Genomic DNA, 26,344 nt, shown 5'->3' on the forward strand with positions numbered 1-26,344 from the left:
AGCGCAAAGACAAGATCTCAGTGGTCTGGGAGTTTTTCATTGTGAAAATAATATGAATATTTATCGGCCTATATATATATCGGTTATCGGCCCCCAAATATAAAGAGTTATCGGTTATCGGTGTCGGCCAAAATTTCCATATCGGTGCATCCCTAGTTCATTTCACTTCATCTTTTGATTTTGGGGACACACATTCTTAGCTTCAAAAGATTTTGCAATTCAGATTTTGTTTTATTTTGGGCTGCAGGGCTCAATTGGTCAGACTGGACCAGCCGGGCCACCAGGACTACCAGGAGAGGGCATACAAGGACCTAAGGTATCATTTATTAAGAATACAGTATATATAAGGTTGTCAAATGCATTCTTAGCAGCTTGGATATACAGTGTGATCAAACAACTTAATGTACTAACATTTTATACTTTATTGGAATATATACAGGGTGAACCTGGATATCAAGGTGTACAAGGGCCAAGAGGCATTCCTGGAGAGGGTCCGCCCGGCCAGAAGGTGAGGATGATCTTATAGTCAGATAAAAGGATAAATTCATCCAGTACTTAAAATTTTGCTGTTTCCAATTTTATTATTTTCATCTGTAAAATGAGATGATAAGCATTCACAAGTAGCACAGATGTGATCGATTTTTGGGTAACAGCATTAGGATATTAAGTAAAGATCATCTTCGATAAAGATATTTTGTAAATTTCCTACCGTAAACATACAAAAAATATTTATCATTAGTAATATGTTGCTAAAGACTTCGGCTGGACCATTTTAAATGCCATTATCTCAATATTTGGATTTTTTTGCACCTTCAGATTCCAGATTTTCATGTAGTTGTATCTTGACAAAAAAAATTTGACTAATGGATTTTCACTGGATTATTTGTAGGGTGATCGCGGTTTTCCAGGAACTCAGGGACGCAAAGGAGAGAGAGGAGGTCTGGGAGAACCTGGAGGAACAGGACAACCGGTCAGAAGATTCAAAAGCTTCACACATACAGAAGCAAAATACTTTATAATGAAATATTAGATTAACTCCTTAACTGCCACACCCTTTTGGTGACGTGCACGTTCAAATTAATATAACTCTGGCATTATTTGGGCTACAAGCCTAATCTTGTTTTTTTTTTTTTTTTATATTGTTTTAGTGAAGTGTCTAGAGTTGACTCTTTATCTGCTAGTGGTTTTAAAAAAAGTTGCCAGCCAGCGCCAGCATATTTTGATTTTCACAAACGTTTAATGTCTTTCAACAGACCCTCTGCTTTTAAACAAACAAAAACAGAGAAAAAAACATTTCATTTTATATTCATTTGTTTTTATCACCTCTCAAATATGGGTAGGGGTCTTCAAAAATACTAAATTTTGAGCAGAAAGCTGGGATAATTGCATTTTTGTAAAGGACTTTTGATAGAGATCAGATTCAGAATGCTCTCAGAGTAAGATTTTTTACTGTTTTTGAATCCATGGATGCGTCAGTGTTTTATAAGTTGGATAAGAGCACCACCTGGTGGATAATAGTGGAAATATAGATTGCTGTAAAACTTCAATGAAGCGTCATTGGCATGGAAGTGTTATCTCTTAATTGACAAGATGACTTGTCAATGGCAGGGAAAGAGTTAATATTTAATAAAAAAATATAAAAACATAAACGGCCGGTGACTTCTTTTTTTGAGGATGCTCGATGCAAAGTTCGTCACGTGTGTGGTTACTTTTTTTAAAATATGTGTTCTCCGTGTTGAGTAAACCTATGTGCATCACGTGTCTTGTCAAAATAAGTGCCTGCTGCAGACGTGTCTAAAGGGTTTATGATAAAAGAGACTCTCACATTTACAAGATACTCGCATAATCTCATGCGTAATCAGTGTTTACTGTTAAGGGAGTGTCTTGCGTGTATTTTGTAAACTCGTGGGTCTCTTTTATCATAAACGGCACTTATTTTGACAAAACACATGATGCACGTGGTTCACATGACGCAACAAACACATATTTTAACAACGCAGGCAACACACAGGACCCTCCGAACACTTATTTTGAATTTGCGCCCCTCGGATTAGCAATCACGAGCCGCCACTGCAATAAAGTATATATTTAATATAAAAAAAAAACATAAAAATGTTTCATGCCCAAAACACAAAAAATAAAGCCACAAGTCTCAACTTTTGATCCAAATTTCAAACCACACACAAAAAAAATGAGTTTTTTGTCATACTTTTAGATGTTTTACCAACAAAGACCACTAGGTGTCATTGTTTTGCAGCATACTCTTGTCACAAATAATAAATTACTGTCACTGCATTATTATTACTGCAAAAAGGTTTTGAAATTTGATAAAGACATTCTTAGAGCTTTCCAATGATATATTAGATTAGCTATCGGTTTAGTAAACAATTTGACAGTTGGTGTTTTATTTTAACCAGGTTAAAAAATCATTGACATTAAAATCTCTTTTACAAGAGTTACCTGGCCAAAATAGCAGCAACAAGAGTATACAAATATACAACAAAACATAAAAACACACTCAAAAATCACAATTTACCAGAGAATAAAACACATAATTTGTAAGCTTTATGGTTTTTGTAGGTTATTTTATATTTATAACTAAAGTCCTTCATGAAAATTATTACAAAAGTTCAGTGATGCCATAGAAGAACCATTTTTGGTTCTCCAAAGAACCTGTTAGGTCAAGCTTCTTAAAAGCATAATAAATATATTCTTTAAAACCTTTATCCACAACAAAGATCATTTTGAGCAAAATAAAAGTTCTGTTATTGTTAAAGGTTCTTTATGGAACCATTTGAGACCATAAACAGCACATAAAGCTCGTAAAAACAACAAATGAACAAAACATAAGGGGCAAACATTGAGAATTATGAACACTAACCTGATTTTTCTCCCCCTTGCAGGGAAATCCCGGAAGAAGGGGCAATCCTGGTCTCACGGTAAGTGCAGAGATATGTAACCAAAAAAACCTGTAATGTCCTGTAAAGCCCATTGGAACGAGCCTAAGTACACCTGATGTGTAGAAATACAGCATCTTGATAATAACATGTCTGTTTAATATTGCAGAGAGGAGAAGTAATCACCTTAATCAAATCAATTTGTGGTAAGTTACAGTTCAGTTTCTGCAGTGCTTTACCAATCGGTCAGATCATTAAATGGTTTATTCTTGTGGATCAGGTTGTGGTCAGATATGCCGTCTGGAACCCCTCGAGTTGGTCTTTGTGATTGACAGTTCTGAAAGCGTGGGTGAAACAAACTTTGATATCATTAAAGACTTTGTGAGTACATTGATCGACCGTGCATCGGTCAGTCAAGAGATCACACACGTAGGCGTGATGCTCTACAGCCACATCAACCACATAGTCACTAATTTACAAGAGCGATTCGATCGTGACGAAGTCAAGGCCGCGGTTCAGAGGATGACGTATATCGGCGAGGGAACCTACACGGGAAGTGCCATCAAACAGGCCAATGAGATGTTTTACTTTGCCCGCCCCGGCGTGAAGAAAGTGGCTGTGGTCATTACGGATGGACAGACTGATCATCGTGACACCGTGAATCTAGAGGACGCTGTTAACGAAGCTCATTCTGCCAATATCACCATGTATGTCATCGGGGTGTTGAATCAAACTGACCCGCTCCATGACGATTTTAAACAGGAGCTGAGATTAATAGCCTCCCAACCTGATGAAGAGCATGTGTTCTTCATAGACGACTTCAAAACACTTTATAGTAAGTTGTGCATTACATTTACATTTATTTATGCATTTGGCAAACGCTTTTATCCAAAGTGACTTTAAATTTTATCAGTATGTGAGATCCCTGCACAGTGCCTTATTTTTTTTTTTACGTTTACTCAACTCAAATTTTTATATATTTATATATATATATATATATAATATAATTATATAAATATTTATCTTGACTAATCTTGATAATAATTATTTATGTAATGTTGTTATAACTTATATAGTTGAAATAACTCAACTTCATTTTATAAGTTCATCTCTAGTAAAGATAAATAATACTAAATTGAAATGACGTAACTCCAAGTTGATTAAACTTATAAATTTAAGGCAGCAAAGAATTTTTTACAATGTGGGCATTGAACCCATGACCTTTGCATTGCTAACGCAATGCTCTACATGCAAAGTGAGCTATAGGAACTACATAATTTTATTGTGATACATTATTTTATCACTATTTAAATGTGAAGTGCATCATTTCTGTGCACCTACAACAAGAAATAGACATTGGTACATGATCCCATAGAAGAACCATTTATTGCGGAATAGTTTCCATGAAGAACCTTACACATCTAAAGAACCGTTCTGTTAAACAAGAGGGTCTTTTTAGTGGAAAAAGACAGCAAAATCCACATTTACAAGGTGTTTGGACATAAATGTGTGAACACAACCACCCTACAATAAAAGAAAATCCACCCTCTTATTTTGATTCCTCAATATACCGAAGCAGTCTCATTAGACATCCTGATACACTGCAAAAAAATGATTTTCAAGAAAAAATGTTCTTAGTATTTTTGTCTTGTTTTCAGTAAAAATATCTAAAAATTCTTAAATTAAGATGCATTTTCTTGATGACCAAAACGACCCAAGAAAATAAGTCTAGTTTTTAGACCAAAAATATCAAATTTAAGTGATTTTGTCTTAAACACGAAATTCAAGGAAATTTTAAAGGGGGGGTTTAATGGCATTTCAAGCATTCTGACTTATTAACACAGTTATAGAGGTGTTTCCTCATGCTAAACGCAGGCAAAGTGTCAAAACCGCAGTTGGGCGTGTTTCAGAGTATTTCTGTGCCGAATGCACTTCGCCAGGGTTCGTACAAGTTTCGGCTGTTTTTTTCGATTACAGTTCTAACTGACGTTTCAGGGGTTTTCGATACGTATCACTTCTTTATATGGGCTTCCGCCGGAAAACTTCCCCCGGAAAACCCCGCCCAGCCGTCAGTCAGCGGGAGACGCTAGAGCTGCTAACAGCTTATCACGCCACTCAGCTTAGTTTAATTTCAAAAGTCAACAATGGCATGAAAGAAGAAGTGTGTTTTTGGATGTAAGGAGAAGACATCCAGCCTTATGGAAACAATGGATATAGTTTATTATCCGGATTAGCAGCGGAGTTTTGCGTGTGTGTTTGATGCTGTGGATTTTCAGAACCGGGTCATGACGAGTTACACGTGGTAAGTAAGACTTCTGTCTTATGTTGGAAATAGGCGCATGTATATTATATAAATGACACGAACATGTAGTGAATCATAAGTTAAAACAGTGTTGTATAGTGTTGCATGACTCGTACTCGCTCCTCCTGCGGTAGTAACTCCTCCTTCTTAATTTTTTCGTATGTTATCGGAAAGATTCGGTAAAGCTAATCTTTCTTTTATAAATCTGATTAAACTAAAGACTCTTCGGAGATATAAAGGATGTCATACTACTCTATAGGTACTCCAGAATAACATCAGAAATGCAGAAACAGCGTGTGTTACGTGAGCTTTAAGAAAAATTTGCTTACCCCATTGGCAGATTTTTTTGCTTGTTTTATGCACAAAATCACTTAAAATTCATATGTTTTGTCTAAAAACTAGACTTATTTTATTGGGTCGTTTTGCTCATCAAGAAAATGCATCTTAATTTAAGAATTTTTAGATATTTTTGACTCTAAGAACATACTAAGTACATTTTTTCTTGAAAATATTTTTTTTGCAGTGTATTAATTCTCTTCACTGCAAAAATTACTTTCTTACATAGTATGTTTGACTTGTTTTCAGTAAAAATATCTAAAAATTCTTAAATTAAGATGCTTTTTCTTGATGAGCAAAATGACCTTAGAAAATAAGTCTAGTTTTTAGACAAAAAATATAAACTTAAATTAGTGCTTAAAACAAGCAAAACAATCTGCCAATGGAATAAGAATTGTTTTTCTTGAATTTACTTAATACAAGAAAAATTCAGCAAAAAATTTCTTATTCCACTGGCAGATCTTAGTATTTTTGTCTTGTTTTCAGTAAAAATATATAAAAATTCTTAAATTAAGATGCTTTTTCTTGATGAGCAAAACGACCTAAGAAAATAAGTCTATATTTTTTAGACCAAAAATGTTAGTGATTTTGTGCATAAAACAAGCAAAAAAATCTAAAAACAAGACTTATTTTCTTGGGTTGCTCATCAAGAAAAAGCATCTTAATTTAAGAATTTTTAGATATTTTACTGAAAACAAGACAAAAATACAAAGTAAGAAAGTCATTTTTTGCAGTGTGCTTTGCTTCGCACCCTGAGCCTCCGCTGATTGCGCGCATGTCTCAACAAACGCCGAAATGGGGTCTCGTGGACCCAACGTGCACAACCGCCCACTCTGCCTTGACGACAGTTTTGCTGCTCGCTCTTGCGGACGAGTTGAGTATAAACAATACTGAATAAAAAATGAAGGATTTGTGCAATTGAGAGGTATATTTTTCTTTTTTAATAAAATAAAAATATAACTCTTTTGGGGGAGGGGGGACTCGAAGGGCATCTCACCCAGGGTGTAATTCCATGTTAAACCACCACTGGTCTCAGACTGTATTCACAGAAATCAGATCTATCTTTAAATGTTTTAAGCGTTTTCTGTCTGTTGGAATGGGAGTAAGGACCAGTAGCTCATTTGCATTTAAAGGTATACACATTAAAACATTGCTTTTTGCTCCCACCAAAAGGGTGTTGCACAAAAGGTTTCTGTAGTGAAAAATCTTTTACAGACTATAAAATGATGAAAGAAATGGCAAATTTTTTGGAAAACAAAAAAATGGTTCTTCTATGGCATCGCTTTGAAGAACCCTTCATGTGTACGCTCTAAAAAAATGGTGCTACAAAGCTCCTAATCATAAGGGAACCATTTTTAGTGCTATATATAGCACCTATAAAGAACCATACAGGGGTGATAGCACCACTATAGCACCACATTTGGTTCTTCATAGGTACTACATAGGTGCTATATGGCACTTAAAATGGTTCCCCAATATGATTACGAGCCAGTGAACTACTTTTGGTGCTCTTTAGCACCGTTCGTTTTTAGAGTGTAACATACCGTTTTCTGTAATAAAATATAAGAACAATAAAATGGTTTTCTGTCTCTTAGAATTGGAGAGTAAAATCCTCAAAAAGATCTGCGAGTATACTGATGGATCTGCCTCCAACTATTATTTGCCCACTGGCACCTCAACACCCTTCCATGATGAGAAATATCCTCTCACACACACCAAGGTAAACTGGCAACATATGAATTTTAATTTGAAATCTTTATTTTTACACTTTAAAACATGCTTTGTTGTCAACTATTGGGTGAAACAACCCAACATTTTGAGAGTAAAAGAGTAGTAATTTTAAACAGTACAGATTAAAAAGGAGCACCTGTGTTTAAGGATCCCAAATCAGAGAGCAAGGAAATTCTTGGCACTTTAGCACCATATTTCGATGAAGAACTGAACCGCCTCCCAGAATTCACTCCCACGCCTTTGGATCTGCCAAGACTGAACACATACAAGATCAACACCACTGAACCTCTGCTTCCGACACACGAGGATTTTATTGCAGGTAAATCAGTCCCGCCTGATCGCACAGAAATTTGTATATTTTATGAACTGGGTAAATCGTATGAATTTCTACAAAGTGAATCGTACAAATATGTAGGATTATTATAAAACAGAAATGAAACTCAACCCCTAACCCCACCAAAACTACAACGTCACAGTGGCGAAAGCAAATCGTACAAACACATACGAATGTGGTCATGCGAATTAAATTTGTACGAATTGCCATGAAATTTTGGTTCAACAGTCCATTACAATTTATGCTGCATAAATAACTATAAAGATAAATATAATTTTAGACTACCAAATAAAATTATTTTCTTTTTTCTCAGCATGTAGAAACTGGTGTAAAATATGTAAAGTTCAGGGTTCCCTTAGTTAACGTCAAATTCAAGGACCTTTCAAGGACTTTCCATGTCCAATTCCCCTTAAATTCAAGTAATAAATATGGGGACACATTTCAAGTGAGAGCAAGGTTACATCGTGTTATCTTTTAAGATACATTGTTATAGTTTCCTTTCGAGGGAACTCGCCTTGCGTCACTGCGGTGACACTATGGGGACGCCTCTAGGGGTAAGTGCGTCTGAATGTGTATATCAAATTTAACCAATGGTGAGGCTTAATGACAAAGTAAAGTATTGCAATCTGAAGTATTGCAAAAGACGGCATTTCAGGGACGCAGGAAGAATGGCAAGGGAGACGCAGCGTCTCGTTCTCTTCTCAGGAAACAACAGTTACATACGTAACCCAAGACGTTTTCATGTGTCAAACATAACTATGCAAAAAAGCATTTTGGTATGAATCAACATTCGTATAGATATAAGCATTTAAAGTGAACAGTTTAGCACGTGTGCTAAAAACATCTAGAATTTTATGATATTATCCTAAACTACACAGGAAATAATATGGATTTTTTTCCTGCATAAAATAGATTCAAGCACTTTCAATGACCTGTATCTATGAATGTATATTTTCAAAAACTTCCCAGGGCCTTGACTTTCCCCCCCCTCAGATTCACAAACTGTCAAGGTGGGGACCCTGAAAGTTACTTAGTGAATCAACACCATTGTTGGTCCTTTATCAACATTTTAATCAACCAATCAGATTGCAGGACAGTCAACTTAACTCAAACCATTTAAGTACCGTGAACTTGAGTCATGTGCAATTATGCACTTATATTTAAGTAGTGTGAACTTGAATATAAGTGCATAACTGCATATGACTCAATTTGTTTAAGTTCACAGTACTCAAATGTACGTGTTTTAAAACTTAAATGGTTTAATGCAACGGGTTTCCTTAAATGGTTTGAGTTGAGTTAACTTTCAGGTTTTACAGTGTAGGATTAGGTTGTATGTTAGATTTAGGCTTGGTTTAGGGGCTTTTTTCGTGGACCCAATGCGCATGACCGCCCACTCCGTGTTAACGTCATTTTTGCCGCACGAACCAACACACTTATGCGGACGTGTTGGGTATAAAAAATACTGAATAAATAACGAAGGATTTGTGCAATTAAGAGGTATATTTTACCTATTTTTTAACAAAATAAAACGGGGAGGGTAATTTGGGGTTTTCATTGATTAAATACAGACTTTAGAAAAAAAACCTTTTTTGTGTGTTTATTAGAGGACTGACAACAAATACAACCATGTTTAGCACTTTCAACATTGTTTTATGTAATTTCAAAGGGTTTCCTGGAAAATGATACCAAACGTTTGCATGTACACCTCTGCATGTGGGTATGGGAAGCTTTGAAATCGGATAGGCCAAATCCAGGCGGAAATCCCCAAAATAGCCTCAGAGTGTAAGAGGTTAAAACATTGATCCAGGACCAACAAAAAATGTTGATCCAGGATCACATCTTACTTTGCGAAATCACGGCGACCAAAGTTACTTACAGGGCACCAAATAAAATTTAATGTGTGACAGTCACATATCAAATCTCTTGGTGTAAACTTTAGTCTGGTAATCTTATAATAGAGATTGTTTTGGCTATATTAACATTTCATATCTTTTATTGCAGATGAGAGATGTCAGCTGCCTCTGGATCCCGGTCCGTGTCGGGAATACCTTGTCAAATGGTATTACGACCCCAAAGCCAATTCATGTGCTCAGTTCTGGTTTGGAGGTTGCAATGGGAATAAAAACCAGTTTGATAGTGAAAAGACCTGCAGGAAGACCTGTGTCAAAATGTGAACCCCCAAAAGGGGTTTCTTTTTAATTATTTAAAATTATTTTAGCATTTTACTAAGGTAGGTAATAACAAAACTAACAGACATGAGGGAAGCTCACCTGAAAACATCAAGGGCCCAAATACATATTATGCAATGATATTTAAACATTAGATGTGACTCAAATGTCCAAATATTTCAGAGGTACCTCAAGAAAAGGTTTATTTAAAGGGAATTTATAAATAATCTGTCACTGCTGATACTGCAGCTATAACAGCATTAAATTAGTATTGTCAAATACCCTATAAAATGATTAAATATAGTGTTTCGGGATAGATACATTTTTCTTCATACGTATGGAATGATGATTTGTGATAATGTTTATAAAATGAAGAAGTCTGTTTTTAATAAAAACAATCTAATCCCATTAAATGTTGAAATGTCATATTTGTTATGCATATGACCACTTTAAAAAATTTTAACAAAAAAATAGCTTTAAATTGAATTTTTGTCTTGTTTTCAGTAAAAAATATCCAAAAATTCTTAACTTAAGATGCTTTTTCTTGATGGCCAAAATAAGTTTTATTTTTAGACCAAAAATATCAAATTTAAGTGATTTTGTGCATAAAGCAAGCAAAAAAACAAACAACAAAAAACGGGGTAAGCACATTTTTCTTGAATTTAGTGTTTAAGAAAAATGTTTACGATTTTTTTGCTTACCCCATTGGCAGATTTTTTGCTTGTTTTATGCACAAAATCGCTTAAATTTGATCTTTTTAGTCTAAAAACTAGACTTATTTTCTTGGGTCGTTCTGCAAGAAAAAGCATCTTAATTTAAGATTTTTTTCAATATTCTTACTGAAAACAAGACAAAAATACTAAGAAAATTTTTCTTAAAAATCATTTTTTGTAGTATTTCTTTCAACCAAACACAGTCACCCGAGTTGTATTAAATTATATCCTTATATCTTTTCAGCTTTATAATGCCATTGAATAGTGCCCCATTTTATAGCTCAATAAAGCGCATCCATCCATCAAAAACTCATCCATACAGTTATTAAAGGTACAGTGTGTAATTTTTAGAAGGATCTCTTGACAGAAATGCAAAATAATATACAAAACTATATTATCAGGGGTGTATAAAGACCTTTTTATAATGAACGGCTAAGTTTTTATTTCCTTAGAATGAGACGTTTTTATCTACATACAGAGAGGGTCCCCTTACATGGAGGTCGCCATTTTGTGCCGCCATGTTTCTACAGAAGCCCTTAACGGACAAACTTTTTTTACTAAGTTGTCTCTGACGATGACATTTTTACTGGTGGTGGCTACTGTAGCTTCTCTATGCGTTTCAAAAGCAAGGGGTGAGCAGTGAACTGACCTGTTGGTTGCAATTCACAACCTCACCACTAGATGCTGCTAAAATTTACACACTGCACCTTTAAGTGTCTTTTGAGGCCTCCAGCCTGACCTGAACTCACATATTCATAAAGTTATATTTATAAAAATATATTTCCTGGTGGAGGCTGAGTAAAATATGGTCAAATTTAAATTTTGGGTGAGCTATTCCTGTAAAATGCAACAATGGACCCTTGAAATAAAATGAAACTCAAATAAAACAATGTCCAGGGGTCTCATTTATAAAACTGTGCGTAGGATCCTTACTAAAAGTCTATATGCACAAAAGCCAAATATTAAGACTTATAAAACAAAGCAATTTTTCATTTATAAATCACAGATCACCTGCAAGTGTGCGTACGTGAATCATCCTCAGCATCCACCTGCAAGCCGATTCTCCCATCAAGTTTGTTTTTTTATAGATCACAACCTTTGCGTGGGAACTGGGGTACGCTTTATAAATGAGACCCCTGGACACTTACAGTACCTGTAGGGTGGGGAAGTAAGTGTACCTGTAGCTCCAAGGCTGTTTTGAGTAAACAAGATGTTGTTCTGTAGTTCAAGGATTAAACGTTCCAGTATGAATCTCTTGAATCCTTGGCCACGCCTCCCATGGTCTCCATGCACCAATGGCAAGGCCATGTCCTCCAACAAGCTAAAATGTTCACAGTGTCCTTAGTCAAAACCTTGCACAAATCACCTGAGATCATCCTGACTCAACACACATCCGACTCCACCGCTCATATAACCCTGCTTCACCAACGTCAAGAACCCGTGGCCCGAAATAAACGTTGTTTTCCACAACCGAAATGTGTCATCTTCAGCCTTGAGAAAGCAGTACACAAAGAGCATGTAGGCAAGCTGTCATTAGATTGTTCATAAAGTCTTAAAAGAAAATGACAGGTAACACATTCGGTTTCTGATCCCTGCGTCTCAATTTGTTTGAATGAGATTTCATTCCTTTCTGTCTGGGTAATATTACGGATGTAAAACAATTCAAAAAACATTTAGAAATTTATTCATTGTCTGATTCCACCTGAACACATTTATACAGAAAAATAAAAATCATTTTCCTTACGAAATAGCAGCAAAGCAATATTAAAATCAATTCTTACATCCAAAAGCAATAATTTTGTACACAAGCGAATGAATGATTAATGCCAAGAGACAACTGAAAATAAAAAAATATAGTTTTTGTAGATTCTTCCTTCAATTTAACCAGAAGACGGTCTGTAAAATTATTTATAGTACACAAGATACGAGTACATAATAATATAGCCTGGATCAGTTTTTGGATTTGGGTCACGTCCCTCAAAAAGTCCAAAGTAAAGAATGGTATTGGTTCCACCCATGTCCAGCTGTAGGGAGAACAAATCGTCTTTAAATCATCACTCAAAATTAAATAAAACATAACAGCTACAAGTCCCTGTATTTTATAGTATTATGAAAGAAATACATGTATCTATGTTTATTTTATACAGTAACTTTATCAATGCAAAAGAAGAACAACCTATAAAGTGCACTAAATAAACCGGTACCTTTTTTTACATGTATAGGTCTCCTATTAAACTACTATAAGATATTATATATAAAAAATATTTTTAAAGATGCAAAAAAAAAATCGAGCGAGTATAAGCAAGCCACTGTAATATCTCCAATACTAAAAATTGCTTTGAATTATTATTTTTTTTGTAGGAAGCTTTATGAACCACCTTTATTAAACTAAAATAGCAACACTCTTTGGACGTTTCTCAGACCATCAAAATCAGAGGAATAGAAGTAGTTTGTAATAAATAACAAGAATTTGGTTAGTAGCACACTGCTAGTGATTTTACCTGCGCAGTGATGTCTGTCCTCCACGGATCCACCTGTAGTCCATCGCACCAGCCTCCACGACCGTATAACCAGGTGCCATGTTCATTTGGCACTGCCCCTTCAGGTACCCGTGTGGCACAGCCCAGGGGTGACCCTATAAAACCTCATTTTAATGCTTTATAAAAATACAGAGTTTTAATAAATTACATTTTGGCTATACAAAGTTTTTACCTGCCGAGTCAAATATGAGGGTGTTATTAATATGTCTGTTGATCAGAAAGTGGTGTGACGTCACACAGAATTCACCGCAGAAGTTCTCATCATACCCGTGGGCTGTGATAACAGCGTATAACTCCACCTGCCATTACAATACACACATATGTACAAGTTTTATGAACAGAAAGGATATACTTATGCATAACTGTTGTAAAAACACTAACAACACTGCAAAAAATGACTTAGTTTTTTGTCTTGTTTTCAGTACAAATATCTAAAAATTCTTAAATCAAGATGCACTTTCTTGATGAGCAAAAAATAAATGTAGTTTTAGGACCCCAAAAAATTCAATTTAAGTGAATTTGTGCTTAAAACAAGCAAAACATTCTTAAGAATTTTTTTCTTGAATTTCTCTTAAATTATTTAAGAAAAAATTTAAAGATATTCTTTTTCTTACCGCATTTACAATTTTTTTTTTGCTTGTTTTAGGGCGCACTCACATTATCCAAACCAAACCAAACCATGCCCCAGCGCGATGTTCACCCCTCCCTACTCCCCCGGGTGCACGCACTCACACTGTACTTTTTATCGATCCGAGTCCGGGTGCGCTTTCGTCATTAAAATGCGATTGTTTTGAAAAAAGCAGGAAGTAAAGCTCTCTCTTAACACTGGAACCCACCGTAATGATAAGTCTGTGTTTTTTTCTCGGAGTCGTTTGGTGCGCGATTACAGACAGCCTTCTCACATGTCGTCATATTGCTTAGTTGATCTGTCACGTGCGCAGCTTGGACATTCACATTACCCCGCTGCGCGCATCAAAAGGTTTTTACGGCGGCAGATGAAAGTGAGTGGTCACGCAGCTGACGTCTTCACCTTTTGAATCGCGCTCAGGCGCGAATGCGCTTACACCACAGCCTTCCGCGCCTAAGCCCAAGTGAACCGCGCTCCAGCCCACCTCTGCAACCCGGCCGTGGCGCGATTAACAAATCCGCGCCCGGGCGCGGAACAGAGCGGTCACACTTGTCAAACAAACCTGGCTTTGGGGGTCAAACGCGCCCGAGCGCGGTTTGGTTTGGATAGTGTGAGTGCGCCCTTAAGCACAAATTCACTTAAATTTGACATTTTTGTCTAAAATCTAGACAAATTTTCTTAGGTCATTTTGCTCATCTTAATTTAATTTTTTTTAGATATTTGTACTGAAAACAAGACAAAAACACTAAATGAGAAAGAATTTTTTTGCAGTGAAAAATATATATGCTAATACATCTAGTTTAACTCTTTCACCGCCATTGACGAGATATCTCGTCAATTAAGAGAAAACGCTTCCCCGCCAATGACGAGATTTTTTCGTCTTTCCGCAATACCGCTATTATTCACCAGGTGGCGAATAACTTTTTACACCCGGAAGTATTGCCCTATGGCAAGCGGCTGCATGTCCGTGTCTGTTTTAAAGATCGCTCTGAATGGGATCTCTATTCAAAAGATGATTACAAAAGAACTACTCAAGGTAGGATGAAACGTTTTTTGTTTTGTTTGAAAGCAGAGGGTCTGTTCTTTCATTTGGTATATTGTATGTTTATATATTTGAAAAAGAACATTTTCTGGAAGGCATTAAACTTTGGTGAAAATCATGAAAAACGCTGGCGCTGGCTGGCAACTTTTTAGAAAAATGCTGGCGGTGAAAGAGTTAATATAATATACAGTTATAATTATACATACTTAAAACAGTTATGATCAGTCTTAAAAAAAATATTTGAAGCTTCAAAAATCAAAATATTGCGAAAATTACCTTTAAAGCTGTCCAAATTTATCCTTAGCAACACATTAATAATGCATAATATTTTTTTGGCATAAAATAGCATAAAAGATACCCATACAAGGTATTTTGGCTATTGCGACAAATAAACCTGTGCTACTTATGACTGGCTTTGTGGTCCTGGGTCACATATTATAGTATTAGAAATGAGTATTTTTACAGCATATTTGGGTTTATCACCTTCTTAGTTGAAGCTGGAGGAGTGAACTTAATTTCTTGGTATCTGTTGTTATAATCCTTATCAAATGTTCCTCCACTAAAAAGTGACATTACATTGAAAGGGTAAAGTCTTTCTGAGGAATTTCCTAAGAAGAGAAAGATTCATTTTGTCAATAACCAAAAAAAGCGACTAAAACTCACCATGAACACTTTCCCCAACACTGGTTATCATGAGGTAACCAAGACACTTTTTACACATTTTTATAGACCATTCCAAGTATGTTCTCTCTCACAATTACCTCCTAATTAAATATAACCTTTAGGGGGCGTGCACCCTTCCAATGGAAGTGCAGCGCTTTTCAAAAACGCCAGCAGCTGGCATTTCAACTTTGGTTCACTCTCTGCTGGTCAATGTCACTTTTAACTCAGCCGTCCAATCAGAGTGAATAAGGCGGGAAAAATACTACAAAAACCAACCATTGTACAATGACTGCTCAAGAGAACAGCAGTATCACAGAAACCAAAGCGCTCAGCTGAAAAAATGCTGGCAAGCACCCACAGTTGATGTCCACCTGGCGTTTTCAGCCAGGTTTAAACACTTTGCTGTACACGCCCCCGTAAGGATGCACCGAATGTTCAGCCGAAAATAGCAAAAAACAAGTGAAAAGACCGAATAAAATTTCCATCAAAAGTCTTTGATGACGCAAATAAAATGCACTGGTAACCCACTGCTTCTTGGGGCTTATTGCTTTATTCTGAAAATGTAAGTTGTGCAGTGGTGAGAAAATTGAAAAAAAAACTTGTTCGGTATTCGGCTGAGTGTTTAATTAATTCGGCTTCACCTTCAGCCAAGAATTTTCCTTTCAGTGGATCCCTAATAACCTTTGTTGGGCTTTCTTAAAAATGCTCTCAGTATTCTCTAAAACATTATGTTGGGCATCAGTGTGTCTCTAGATACTTAAAATTACATACAAATTGAAGCTTTACCAGTAGATAAAAATGTAATTTTTGCAAAAAGGGTGTGGGATACAATGTTCTAACCTGACTGATTGCCATGACTGAAGCGTAGATTGAGTGAGACCATCCAGGGCATCGCCCAGGGCACAGTCTTCATGTTAAAGGCACACGTTGCATTATTCAGCAGTGGAATCAAAGAGGACACATCAGTCAACCAATGACCCGTGCCTCTGAAATTAAAATATACAATATTAAGTCAAAGCAATATTGATGACGACCAAATCCAAGAATTCACACAAAATTTTCCCAGAAAACATTCTTGGAGTGGTTAGTAGTGATGAAATAAAAGCCATAAATGTGTTTTCAATTAATCAGAAGAACAAGCACCTGCGGAAGGCTGTAATCCAGCGGCCCATCTCCATGTTACAGTAGGGGCTGGACTGATCGCAGCATACATACAGCTGCACAGTGTGATCCCAATGAGCACATGTCTCATCCCTGCGGCCGGGACAGGACAGCGAGGCCTCCAACTCTAGGATGTCATAATCCAAGAAGTCTAATTCCAAAAACAAGAAAGCACACCAGAAAAACTGCCATGAGATACGACCGTAAATATGAGCAGCATTTTTATGATAAAACCTATTTAAATTGTCCTAAAGGACAACAAAATTGTTAAACCTACAGTATGTTTCTCTTCACAATATAACTTTGTTATGATGCTGCATTAAAACAGGAGGTGTTCTTGTACTTTTTTGTTTGCTGGTTTTTGCAGTTGATTAGTTGGACACCACTTTTCCTATTTATTTTTTTGTAAAACTTGCATTGAAAATGCAAAAAAAAGTTAAACTCAAACCTTTAGGAAGATTCACCAGCGCCCGAGCCCCCATCTCTCCCTGCATCAAACTGCGGTTGAATACAGGCACTACACTGGAGGGCCGTTTTAGCTGTTCCTGCAAACCCTCATTGAAAACAAACCTATGAACATTAAAAAGAACTAGGTTATGCATAAGGTTAATTAAACTAGTATTAATTCATGTAACAAATCTTGGCTATTTTGAGATGACCGTAAGATAATCGTACCACTGTGCCTGCCAGGCAATAAATCTAAAGGTTGGATAGAGAAACCAGCCCATCTCAGACAAGGCTCCCTGCTGGTCGATCCCAATAAAGAAGTTTGGAGAAGGTGTTATCTGGAAGGTCACGTTCACAATCCGCCCCGATCTATGAAAAAGATTGAAAAAATTATTTACAAATGTTTATTACTGATTAACTTCTGTTTTAAAGTCGTTATGAAATTGAAATTAAAAACTTTTTTTTTTAATGAATATTGTGGTATTTTTTATAAATGACTTATCTGTGAGCTTCATTATTTTTTTTATAAATGTGCATTCATAATCTTTAACTCTTTCCCCGCCATTGACGATTTAATTCATCAATTAAAGGAATAGTCTACTCATTTTCAATATTAAAATATGTTATTACCTTAACTAAGAATTGTTGATACATCCCTCTATCATCTGTGTGCGTGCACGTAAGCGCTGGAGCGCGCTGTGACACTTCGATAGCATTTAGCTTAGCCCCATTCATTCAATGGTACCATTTAGAGATAAAGTTAGAAGTGACCAAACACATCAACGTTTTTCCTATTTAAGACGAGTAGTTATACGAGCAAGTTTGGTGGTACAAAATAAAACGTAGCGCTTTTCTAAGCGGATTTAAAAGAGGAGCTACATTTTATGGCGTAATAGCACTTTTGGGAGTACTTCGACTCGGCGCAGTAACACCCTCCCTCTCCCATTATGAGAGGGAGAAGGGGAGCGGACTTTTCAGGTAGAGCCCGACCGATTTATCGTTTTGCCGATTTTATCGGCCGATATGAGCATGTCGCAGATATATCTGTATCGGCGTATAAGCCGCAGATATGCAGCCGATATGAACGTGTGTTACAGAACACATTAAATGCTTTTGAAAGATGTAAGTACTTGTTTGTCCAGCAGAGTGCGCCATACTGGTTGCTAATGGCAACCCAGGTCACTCACTGTAGTGACAGCAGCCAATCCCCCACCCCCTTCACTTCAGTTCAGTCAGTCTCTCAGTTCAGGTGGCTGCAGTCACGCAGTGTCTTCTTCACAACATTTTTACACCTGGTATTAAGACGCGCTGTGGTCGATTGGATTATAAGTGGACAAGAGAGACGCATTCCCGCTTACATTTGGTGTTTTTAATCCGTCTCTTTTGTCGACTTGCGAGTTAAAACTCAAGCGGAGAAATGACGCGAGACGGAGAAATGACACGTTTAAACTACGCGCAGCCGTGCACTTATATGAGATTACAGCTGCTTGTGTTGGTAGTTAATATGCTCATTTCAGAGCAATTGATTTAATAAGCTCGCGCAACTTTACACTCTCGCTAAATAAAAGAGGCGGAGAGAAGACGCTTTATTTTTATAAAAGTCTAAAGTTTGCGCCGAACACTGTGGGTTCGTGTTATAAAAACGTTGTGCACAACATTAAACATTAGCGTACATTAGTATGTGCTCCGTCAAGCATTGTCTTCCTAACTAATTTGTGAAGTACACAACTACTGTTAAGCTAATAACCAATGACTTCATAAGTTTCCCTTTTCAAAACAAGTCCAATATAACGTTATTCTCGTCAAAACTGCAAATGATGCAAGTTTTATGTATTTTGTTCTGTTTGTGTTTTAAAGTTATTTATAATAAGTCAACTTTACAGTTTAGTGCACTGATATCAGACTCATTTTGGATAATAAAGTTTATTGTTAACTTCTTGCCTATAGTACATATCTTTGTCACATCAATATAAGTGTTTGATCACCACATTTGTGAGTAATCATTGCATTGCATTGTATTTATTCATATACAGTATATTCTGTTAATGTACATAGTGTATTCTATGTACAGTACTGTAGTATAATATACTGTAGTATATGTCTATAATATACAACTAAAGATTATCGGCCGATATATCGTTATCTGTCTTTTTTTACTCCCTAATATCTGTATCGGCATCGGCCTGAAAAAACGCATATCGGTCGGGCTCTATTTTCAGGCGAGTCAAAGTACTCCCAAAAGTGCTATTACGCCATAAAATATAGTTCCTCTTTTAAATCCGCTTAGAAAAGCGCTACGTTTTATTTTGTACCACCAAACTTGCTCGTATAACTACTCGTCTTAAATAGGGAAAACGTTGATGTGTTTGGTCACTTCTAACTTTATCTCTAAATGGTACCATTGAAGGGAATGGGGCTAAGCTAAATGCTATCGAAGCGTCGCAGCGCAACACACTTAACAAGCTACACATCAGACACATCAGAACTCGTTACGTATTTCTGAAGGAGGGACTTCATAGAACAAGGAAGACATCAGCCCGTTTTTAACGCTATACAGATAATTAAATTGTGTGAAGAATACCACGTTTTTTACACGTGAAACATGAACACATGTTATATTACGCATTGTAAACACAATCAAAGCTTCAAATACACAAAAAGAATGGGACCTTTAAGAGAAAACCCTTCCCTGCCAATGACGAGTTTTTCCGGAAAGCGTATTTCCGTTATTATCCACCAGATGGTGCTCTTACCCAACTTATAAAACCCAGAAGCCACCCCTCAGGTCAAAAGGTTCAAACTCGGATATACGTCACGGCGGGGAAAATAAGACAATTGCAACTTCTGTTTCATGATAACTTGAAACACTGAATGACTTGTATTTTCATGTGACTTGTTTCCGTGGAGTCCTGAATCATTGCGGAGTCCAACGATACCAAACATGCCAGGTTTCGCCTTACGCTTAGTCTTGCGTGTAAAATAGTGCTTAAAAATTATGAGTGAATATCTCCGCAAGCGTTATTCGGTTTGACTCAAAACCATCGTAGGAAGAACATTAGATTACCCTCTGAAAAAAAAACTCTGTTAGCATTATGTTGAAATTTCCATCAGAAATGGACAAAAATTGCCAATTTTTTGTGTTTTTAGACATAAATGTTTACAATCCCGCAACGAAATGAGATTTTTTAAACACTAAATGGCTTTAAAGGCACATTATGTAATTTTCGCAACTACAGGTCGATAAACAACAATGGCGTAGCTTGATTACTTTGTTAAAGAGCGTTGAACGATGATCGTCATCGATCTAAATCAATCTGACAATACAAGCAAAATCCTTGGATAACCCGGACATGACATCATTGACATGGGACCCTATGAACAGGGGTAGGGTTAAAACTGTGATATCTTTGAATTCAGAAACTGTTAAAAACATTCAGGATAATGTAAGTAGACATGTGAACAAAATATATAACACTTTGCTAGTGATTTTTGTATACCGTATTTTTCGGTCTATAAGCCGCATTTTTTCATAACTTGGCTGGTGCTTCGTCTTATAGTCAGGTGCGCCTTGTAAGTCAGTATGAATTAATTTTAACATTTATGAGGCAAGAGACAACATTACCGTCAACAGCCGCGAGAGTCCGCCATATGCTGCTTATGTATTTATGTAATTCCATGGATTCAGTAATGTGGAATGACGAGTATGCGAACTTCGCGCTAGTTGGCTTGTTCGGTTAATTTAGACTATTCAACCTTCCAGGTAAGTTCTGTATGCTATGGTTTATAATTTAAATAACTGATAATATTATTTTAACGTACAGACATCTTTTCAGCCTGCTGTTCTGTCTGCTGTTGTTTAGTTGAATAACTTGCCTTTCCAGATTAAATGTATGTTCTTCGGCTTGGATTTTGTGAAATAATTTTCTAAATAAACGCGACGTATTGTCTACTGTGACTTATATATATGTTATTTCGTCTTAATGACGCATTTTTGAATGATGCGGCTTATACTCCGGTGCGGCTTATAGTGCGGAAAGTACGGTATTTTAATGCAAAAATGTTACATACAGTATTGTGCCTTTATTTCCATACATAAAAGGCTTTTAACAGTATACGGAGGTGGTGAGAAATGTTTTAAATTACTAGTTATGCTTTTCAGTACTAATCTGAATGCTATAATCCTTACCGTAGGGCTTGCATGACACTGGGTTCTATATGGACCATAGATGCAGGTATGTTGAGAGAGGTGGAGCATTCATCCCCTAGGCAGTTCATGTCCCGTATGGGATTCCCAGGAAAAGCGTACACCAGAACACCCGTAGCATTGGATTCTGCCATGTTTTTTATCTTCAACATTTTAAACAAACACAATTAAAATTATGTAACAGTGCACAGGGCTCCAGACCAACTTTTTTCACTAGGAGCACAGTGGCCCCCAACTGAAAATTTTAGGGGCGCAACCAGAAAATTTAGGGGCACACACCGAAAATCAACATGCTAACCAAATATCCACATTTCTACTAATTTCCACTGTATTACTAATAAAAACTTTGATGATAGATGCAGAAAGTACAATGTGCTGTTTTAAATTCAGTGTCACATCACACATTTTTTTTCCAAATTTACTGGTCGCACATGTGCGACTGGATGTAAAATTCAGTGGCACACTCTCAAACTTTGGTGGCAAAATGACACCATTTGGTGGCAGTTTGAAGCCCTGGTGCAGTTTAAATCGTTATTAATAGAGAAATATATTTCGTATGGAACAAATATCAAAGTGGCCTTGCTATAACAGCCCACCTTTGTGAAGACAGAGCAGCCACCCTCAGATATCCAAGCCACTGCACCTTTGATGGAGGCGTCAGGTTTACAGCCATCACCTGCATCCAACAATCGGTATGGATCTGCACCCCAGCGGCTATTGAGCCAGTCGTATCTGGCATTCAGACGCTTGGAAATCACAGGTATGCTCCAGTCTGTCATTTTACAATTGGCATATATTTGTGGTGAAATATTTAGGAAATGATATCCCAAGTATAACAACGTGTAAATGCATGTTCAGGCTTACCTGGAGAGGTAAAAACCACCTGGGCAAGGCCACAGTTGTGTCCACCACATCCCCATGAGTACAAGACTCTAGGTATCCAGTTACCCAATGCATACACGGGTACAGGGGAGAAATGCAATCTGGACATGATCTCTTTACTCCTAACAAAAACAAGGGTTGATTTGATACATTTATGCACTGTAAGCATAACATGATATTACTTCTCAATGGAAAATGTCCATGCAAAAATAACTGTGGTGGTATCATGACTCAATGATGGTATAAGATATCATAATACATTGATATGTTATGGAAATTTAGATTTAAAATTAAGATACTTTAAATTAAATAACACTTTAGTATTACACCATACTGTTAATGTAAATATTAAAACATGTTGCTTTATTTGTCTGTCTATTCGGTATAAATTAGCCGTCTGTACAAACTGAAGGGAGATTGTTTATAAGTGAAAATAGCAATGGCCCCAAAATAGAACCTTGAGGAACCCCTGTGGGCATGACGAGGGGTGGTGAGTGGTAATCACTGATCCTAACTCACCCTGAGTGATTCGATAGATATGATTCTATCCATTTTATTGCTTCTGAGGAAAATTTTATTTACTTAACTTGATTAATAATATTTTATGATTCACAGTGTCAAAAGCTTTTTTTAGATCGAGAAACACAGCTCCAACCACGCCATCTTTATCCAGTAAGTGTTTGATATTTTCTATGAAGAAACAATTAGCAGTTTCTGTGGAGTGTTGAGTTCTAAAACCAAATTGCATTGGATGAATTTAGTAGTATTTAAATGTGTTGTTATTTGTTGTGAAATTAGTTTCTCATCAACTTTTGACACTGTAGATATAATGCTGATAGGTCTGTAATTGTCCACTGTCATTGAAACTCCATTTATGAGGATTGGAACAATAGCGGTGGAGTTCCACACACTTGGAAATACAGCCTCAATAAAGGAGAGATTGACAATTTTGGTTACTGGTGTAAATAATGTGGAACTGAGTTCTTTCAGCATACACATATCTATGTCAAATATATATCTAGTTCTGGAAGCTTTTAATGTTTTTATTGATAAAGACAAAAGCCAAAAAGCGTTACTTTGTGCATTAAGATACAATAAAAAAAACACCACAGTATTAATCCCCAAAAACATTGCACCCCAATGTAAAGATTACCATACTGTACTAGAAGGAAATAACAGATGGCACCTTTATACAATACCATTGTTTTACTGTGGTAAATATTAAGACCTGCTCCTTTTTGCTTCCTAGTTAGACAGTCTGTCTATAGACTGACAAAAATAGTACCATTGTTCAGTGATGGCAATCCCAAATTATGAAATTTCTTTTCTGATAATGTACACGCCATGAAAATTAACTATAACTATTTTTTTAAATACTACACTGCAAAAAATGATTTTTGAGAAAAAAAAATGTTTTTCCTTTTCTCTTGTTTTCAGTAAAAATATCTAAAAATTCTCAAATTAAGATGCTTATCAAGAAAAAAGCAAAACAAATTACGTTTTTTTGACCAAAAATATCAAATTTAAGTGATTTTGTGCATAAAACAAGCAAAAAAATTTGCCAATGCCAAATTTTTCTTGAATTTAGTGTTTCAGAAAAATGTTCAAGATTTTTTGCTTACATCATTGGCAGATTGTTTTGCTTGTTTTACACAAAATCACTTAAATTTTATATTTTTGGTCTAAAAACTAGACTTATTTTCTGGTCGTTTTGCTCATCAAGAAAAAGCATCTTAATTTAAGAATTTTTTGATATTTTTTACTGAAAACAAGACAAAAATACTAAGAATTTTTTTCATCAAATTAATTTTTTGCAGTGCATCAGCTTTGCCAGGCTGGAAGGATCATCTTAAACCAGCTACTGCCACCTTAAACCAGCTAAAACGAGCTGCCAGCTCATGCTGGTCTTAGCTGGATTTTTCAGTAGTACTGAAAACAAGACAAAAAAACTAACATTTTTTCTTGAGAATCATTTTTTGCAGTGTGGGTCAGCAGCTGGTCTTCCAACCCGACCATCTAAGTCCAGCTAGACCAGTTTAAAAAGTGACTAAAACACAGCTAGACCAGCAAAAGCAGCTAATACCAAGTTTTTTTCAGTAGGGACCAAAGTAAATATAACAAAACATGGCATAACAAGATACCGCCGAGCAAGACCAGCATCTGTTGTTTTGGTGCTGGTTTGCTGGTGACCACCAGCAAAACCAGCATGGGAATTATGCTGTTTTTTTCAGCAGGGTGTAAATCACACCACACTATTACTGTGGTAAATTTTAAAGCTGTGTGTGTTACCTGTGTGCTGTGGCGCTGTACAGCTGCTCTCTCATCCAGACAGCATCACGCGCAGCGGTCTCATCCAGAGACAGGAACAGGACTTGAACACTGGACGGTAGATGATCCAGCAGATCTGTAAGAGACTCGTTCCACGTCCACAGACACTCGAGAAAAGCGGATTTATTAGTGAAGGCGTGCACGATGAGAGCAGACCTCGACTCTTTCTGAGGAGGATACACAAACACCCCATCAAGAGTCTGAACTTTAAACGCGGGGGCAACATCGCCGGGTTCAAACCCACCCAGACCCTCGTGCGTCTTCGGTTTGGATCTTATCTGATCCACCGCATCTGCATCTATGTGCTCTAAATGATTCAGATTCACGGATGATTTCCCATTTCTCGCTGCATCCACACTAAATGCACATAAATTCACGAGGAGAATAAGCAGTAGCGACCGGCAGCAGTACATAACGTTTATTTAAATAGTAAAGTATCGGGTTGTTTGTGACAGTAACACAAGCTGAAAGTTTCACTTTCATTCAAGCGTTTACCTCAGGACGGGAGGGCGTGGCCTACGGTGGCCTGTCAGGTTTGAGTGACATTTTCAAATAAGAGCACGGAATAATCGCCTGTTAAATTTTTATTGTTTCGTTGTTGTGTTCATTTTTTTTTTATTTATGAATATAGTAATGACATATATATCTGTTTGACATTAAGTTTAAATTACATTTGTGGGTTTAATGGAAAACGCAATGTGTGGATTAACCAGGTAAAATAAGAAGTTTCAATTTATTGATAGCATCAAGCTAAAGATTCTGCTTCAACCTTTAAAACAATTCTACTTTTTTCTTCAAAGTTCTTTTTAAGAAGAAAACAAACACAGTGACTTTACCACATTCAATCAATAATGTGTGCATGAATTAAAGGCCAAAACTTTTTTGAGGATTTCCGCCTGGATTTGGCCTACCCAATTTTAAAAGCTTCCCATACCCACATGCAGAGTTGTACATACAAAAGTTTGGTATAATTTTACAGGAAACCCTTTGAAATTACATAAATCACTGTTGAAAGTGCTAAACATGCTTGTATGTGTTGTCAGTCCTCTAATAAACACAAAAATGTTTTTTTTTTTCTAAAGTCTGCATTTAAAAGTGTATAACTCTGGCCCTGAGTGGTAACGAAACCCGCAGACAGTTTTGTTTGATTCCAGCAAATGTCAGCTTACAGAGGAAAAAGGAAGTTTTCTCTTATCATAATCTATGCAAAAGTTATTCTAGTCCAACTGAAGGGAGGAATAATACCATTTTTGTATACAATTTCTGCCTAAAAACATTTGAAGTGTCCCCATAACCACATACAGTGGAATAAATGCAATATCTTTATATCATTTTACAGAAAACCCTTTGAAATTACATAAAAAGCTGCTGTTTGTGACAAATATAGTTATTTATGTTGTTTTTCATATGATGAAACACCAAATTTTCTTTTTTATGTTGTAAACACTGTCTTTGATAGTGTATAACTCTGGTTCTCTGTGCTCTAGCAGACTGCAGACAGTTCTGGTTGTTACCAGCAGCAGACAGAAAACAACCCAAAAAAAGAACGATCTCTTTAACATGTCAAATTCAAAAGTTATTCTTATTTTACTGAAGGGTGCGAAAATACATTTTTCATATAAAAATACTTTTGTTTTGCACATATAATAAATAGCAAGGGATTATTCATGCACACATCCAAAGAAAATGCTGTGAATGGACTCATTTTTTATAGTAGGACTTAAGATAAAAGATGGTGTAGCATTTGTGGCTATCTGTGCTATCTGAGGCAGTTCACGCTCAAGTTTCTCATACGTTTACAAAAGATGTTTTTTACATTTTTTTATATATTATTATTCATTCAACGATTGTTGAATATGGGATGATAATAGAGCAAAAATAATTATAGATAATAGCCTTCTTCCTGAGAGTGAGAGCTTTCATTTGATATAAGACTTGCCCATGTTTGTCATACTTGAAAAAGATGAA

At 36.3% G+C, this 26,344-nt stretch overlaps 2 protein-coding genes across 2 annotated transcripts in view; one reads left to right on the forward strand and one right to left on the reverse strand.

Moving 5' to 3' along the window:
- col28a1b (collagen, type XXVIII, alpha 1b) overlaps window positions 1-10,172 on the forward strand; it is a 30,575-nt gene extending 20,403 nt beyond the window's left edge. The window contains exons 27-35 of the mRNA XM_073872533.1: window positions 248-316; window positions 440-508; window positions 890-970; window positions 2,904-2,939; window positions 3,067-3,103; window positions 3,178-3,732; window positions 7,131-7,255; window positions 7,414-7,585; window positions 9,602-10,172. Coding sequence (XP_073728634.1) covers window positions 248-316; window positions 440-508; window positions 890-970; window positions 2,904-2,939; window positions 3,067-3,103; window positions 3,178-3,732; window positions 7,131-7,255; window positions 7,414-7,585; window positions 9,602-9,774 — 1,317 coding nt within the window. The 3' untranslated portion in view covers window positions 9,775-10,172. The remainder of the gene's footprint in view (window positions 1-247; window positions 317-439; window positions 509-889; window positions 971-2,903; window positions 2,940-3,066; window positions 3,104-3,177; window positions 3,733-7,130; window positions 7,256-7,413; window positions 7,586-9,601) is intronic.
- A 1,977-nt stretch (window positions 10,173-12,149) lies between these two features.
- LOC129448738 (uncharacterized) lies at window positions 12,150-25,223 on the reverse strand. Its single transcript, XM_055211320.2, has 12 exons — window positions 24,338-25,223; window positions 22,031-22,170; window positions 21,763-21,938; window positions 21,149-21,309; window positions 17,191-17,331; window positions 16,964-17,085; window positions 16,498-16,666; window positions 16,195-16,340; window positions 15,175-15,299; window positions 13,194-13,320; window positions 12,983-13,116; window positions 12,150-12,505 (listed from the first exon to the last, which is right to left on the reverse strand). Exons 1-12 carry the CDS (start codon window positions 24,787-24,789, stop codon window positions 12,386-12,388), a joined length of 2,013 nt encoding a protein of 670 aa, XP_055067295.2. The 5' UTR covers window positions 24,790-25,223; the 3' UTR covers window positions 12,150-12,385.
- Between the last annotated feature and the right edge of the window lie 1,121 nt (window positions 25,224-26,344).

This window comes from Misgurnus anguillicaudatus, chromosome 10, assembly GCF_027580225.2.
Source record: "Misgurnus anguillicaudatus chromosome 10, ASM2758022v2, whole genome shotgun sequence".
Taxonomy (NCBI): Eukaryota; Metazoa; Chordata; class Actinopteri; order Cypriniformes; family Cobitidae; genus Misgurnus; species Misgurnus anguillicaudatus.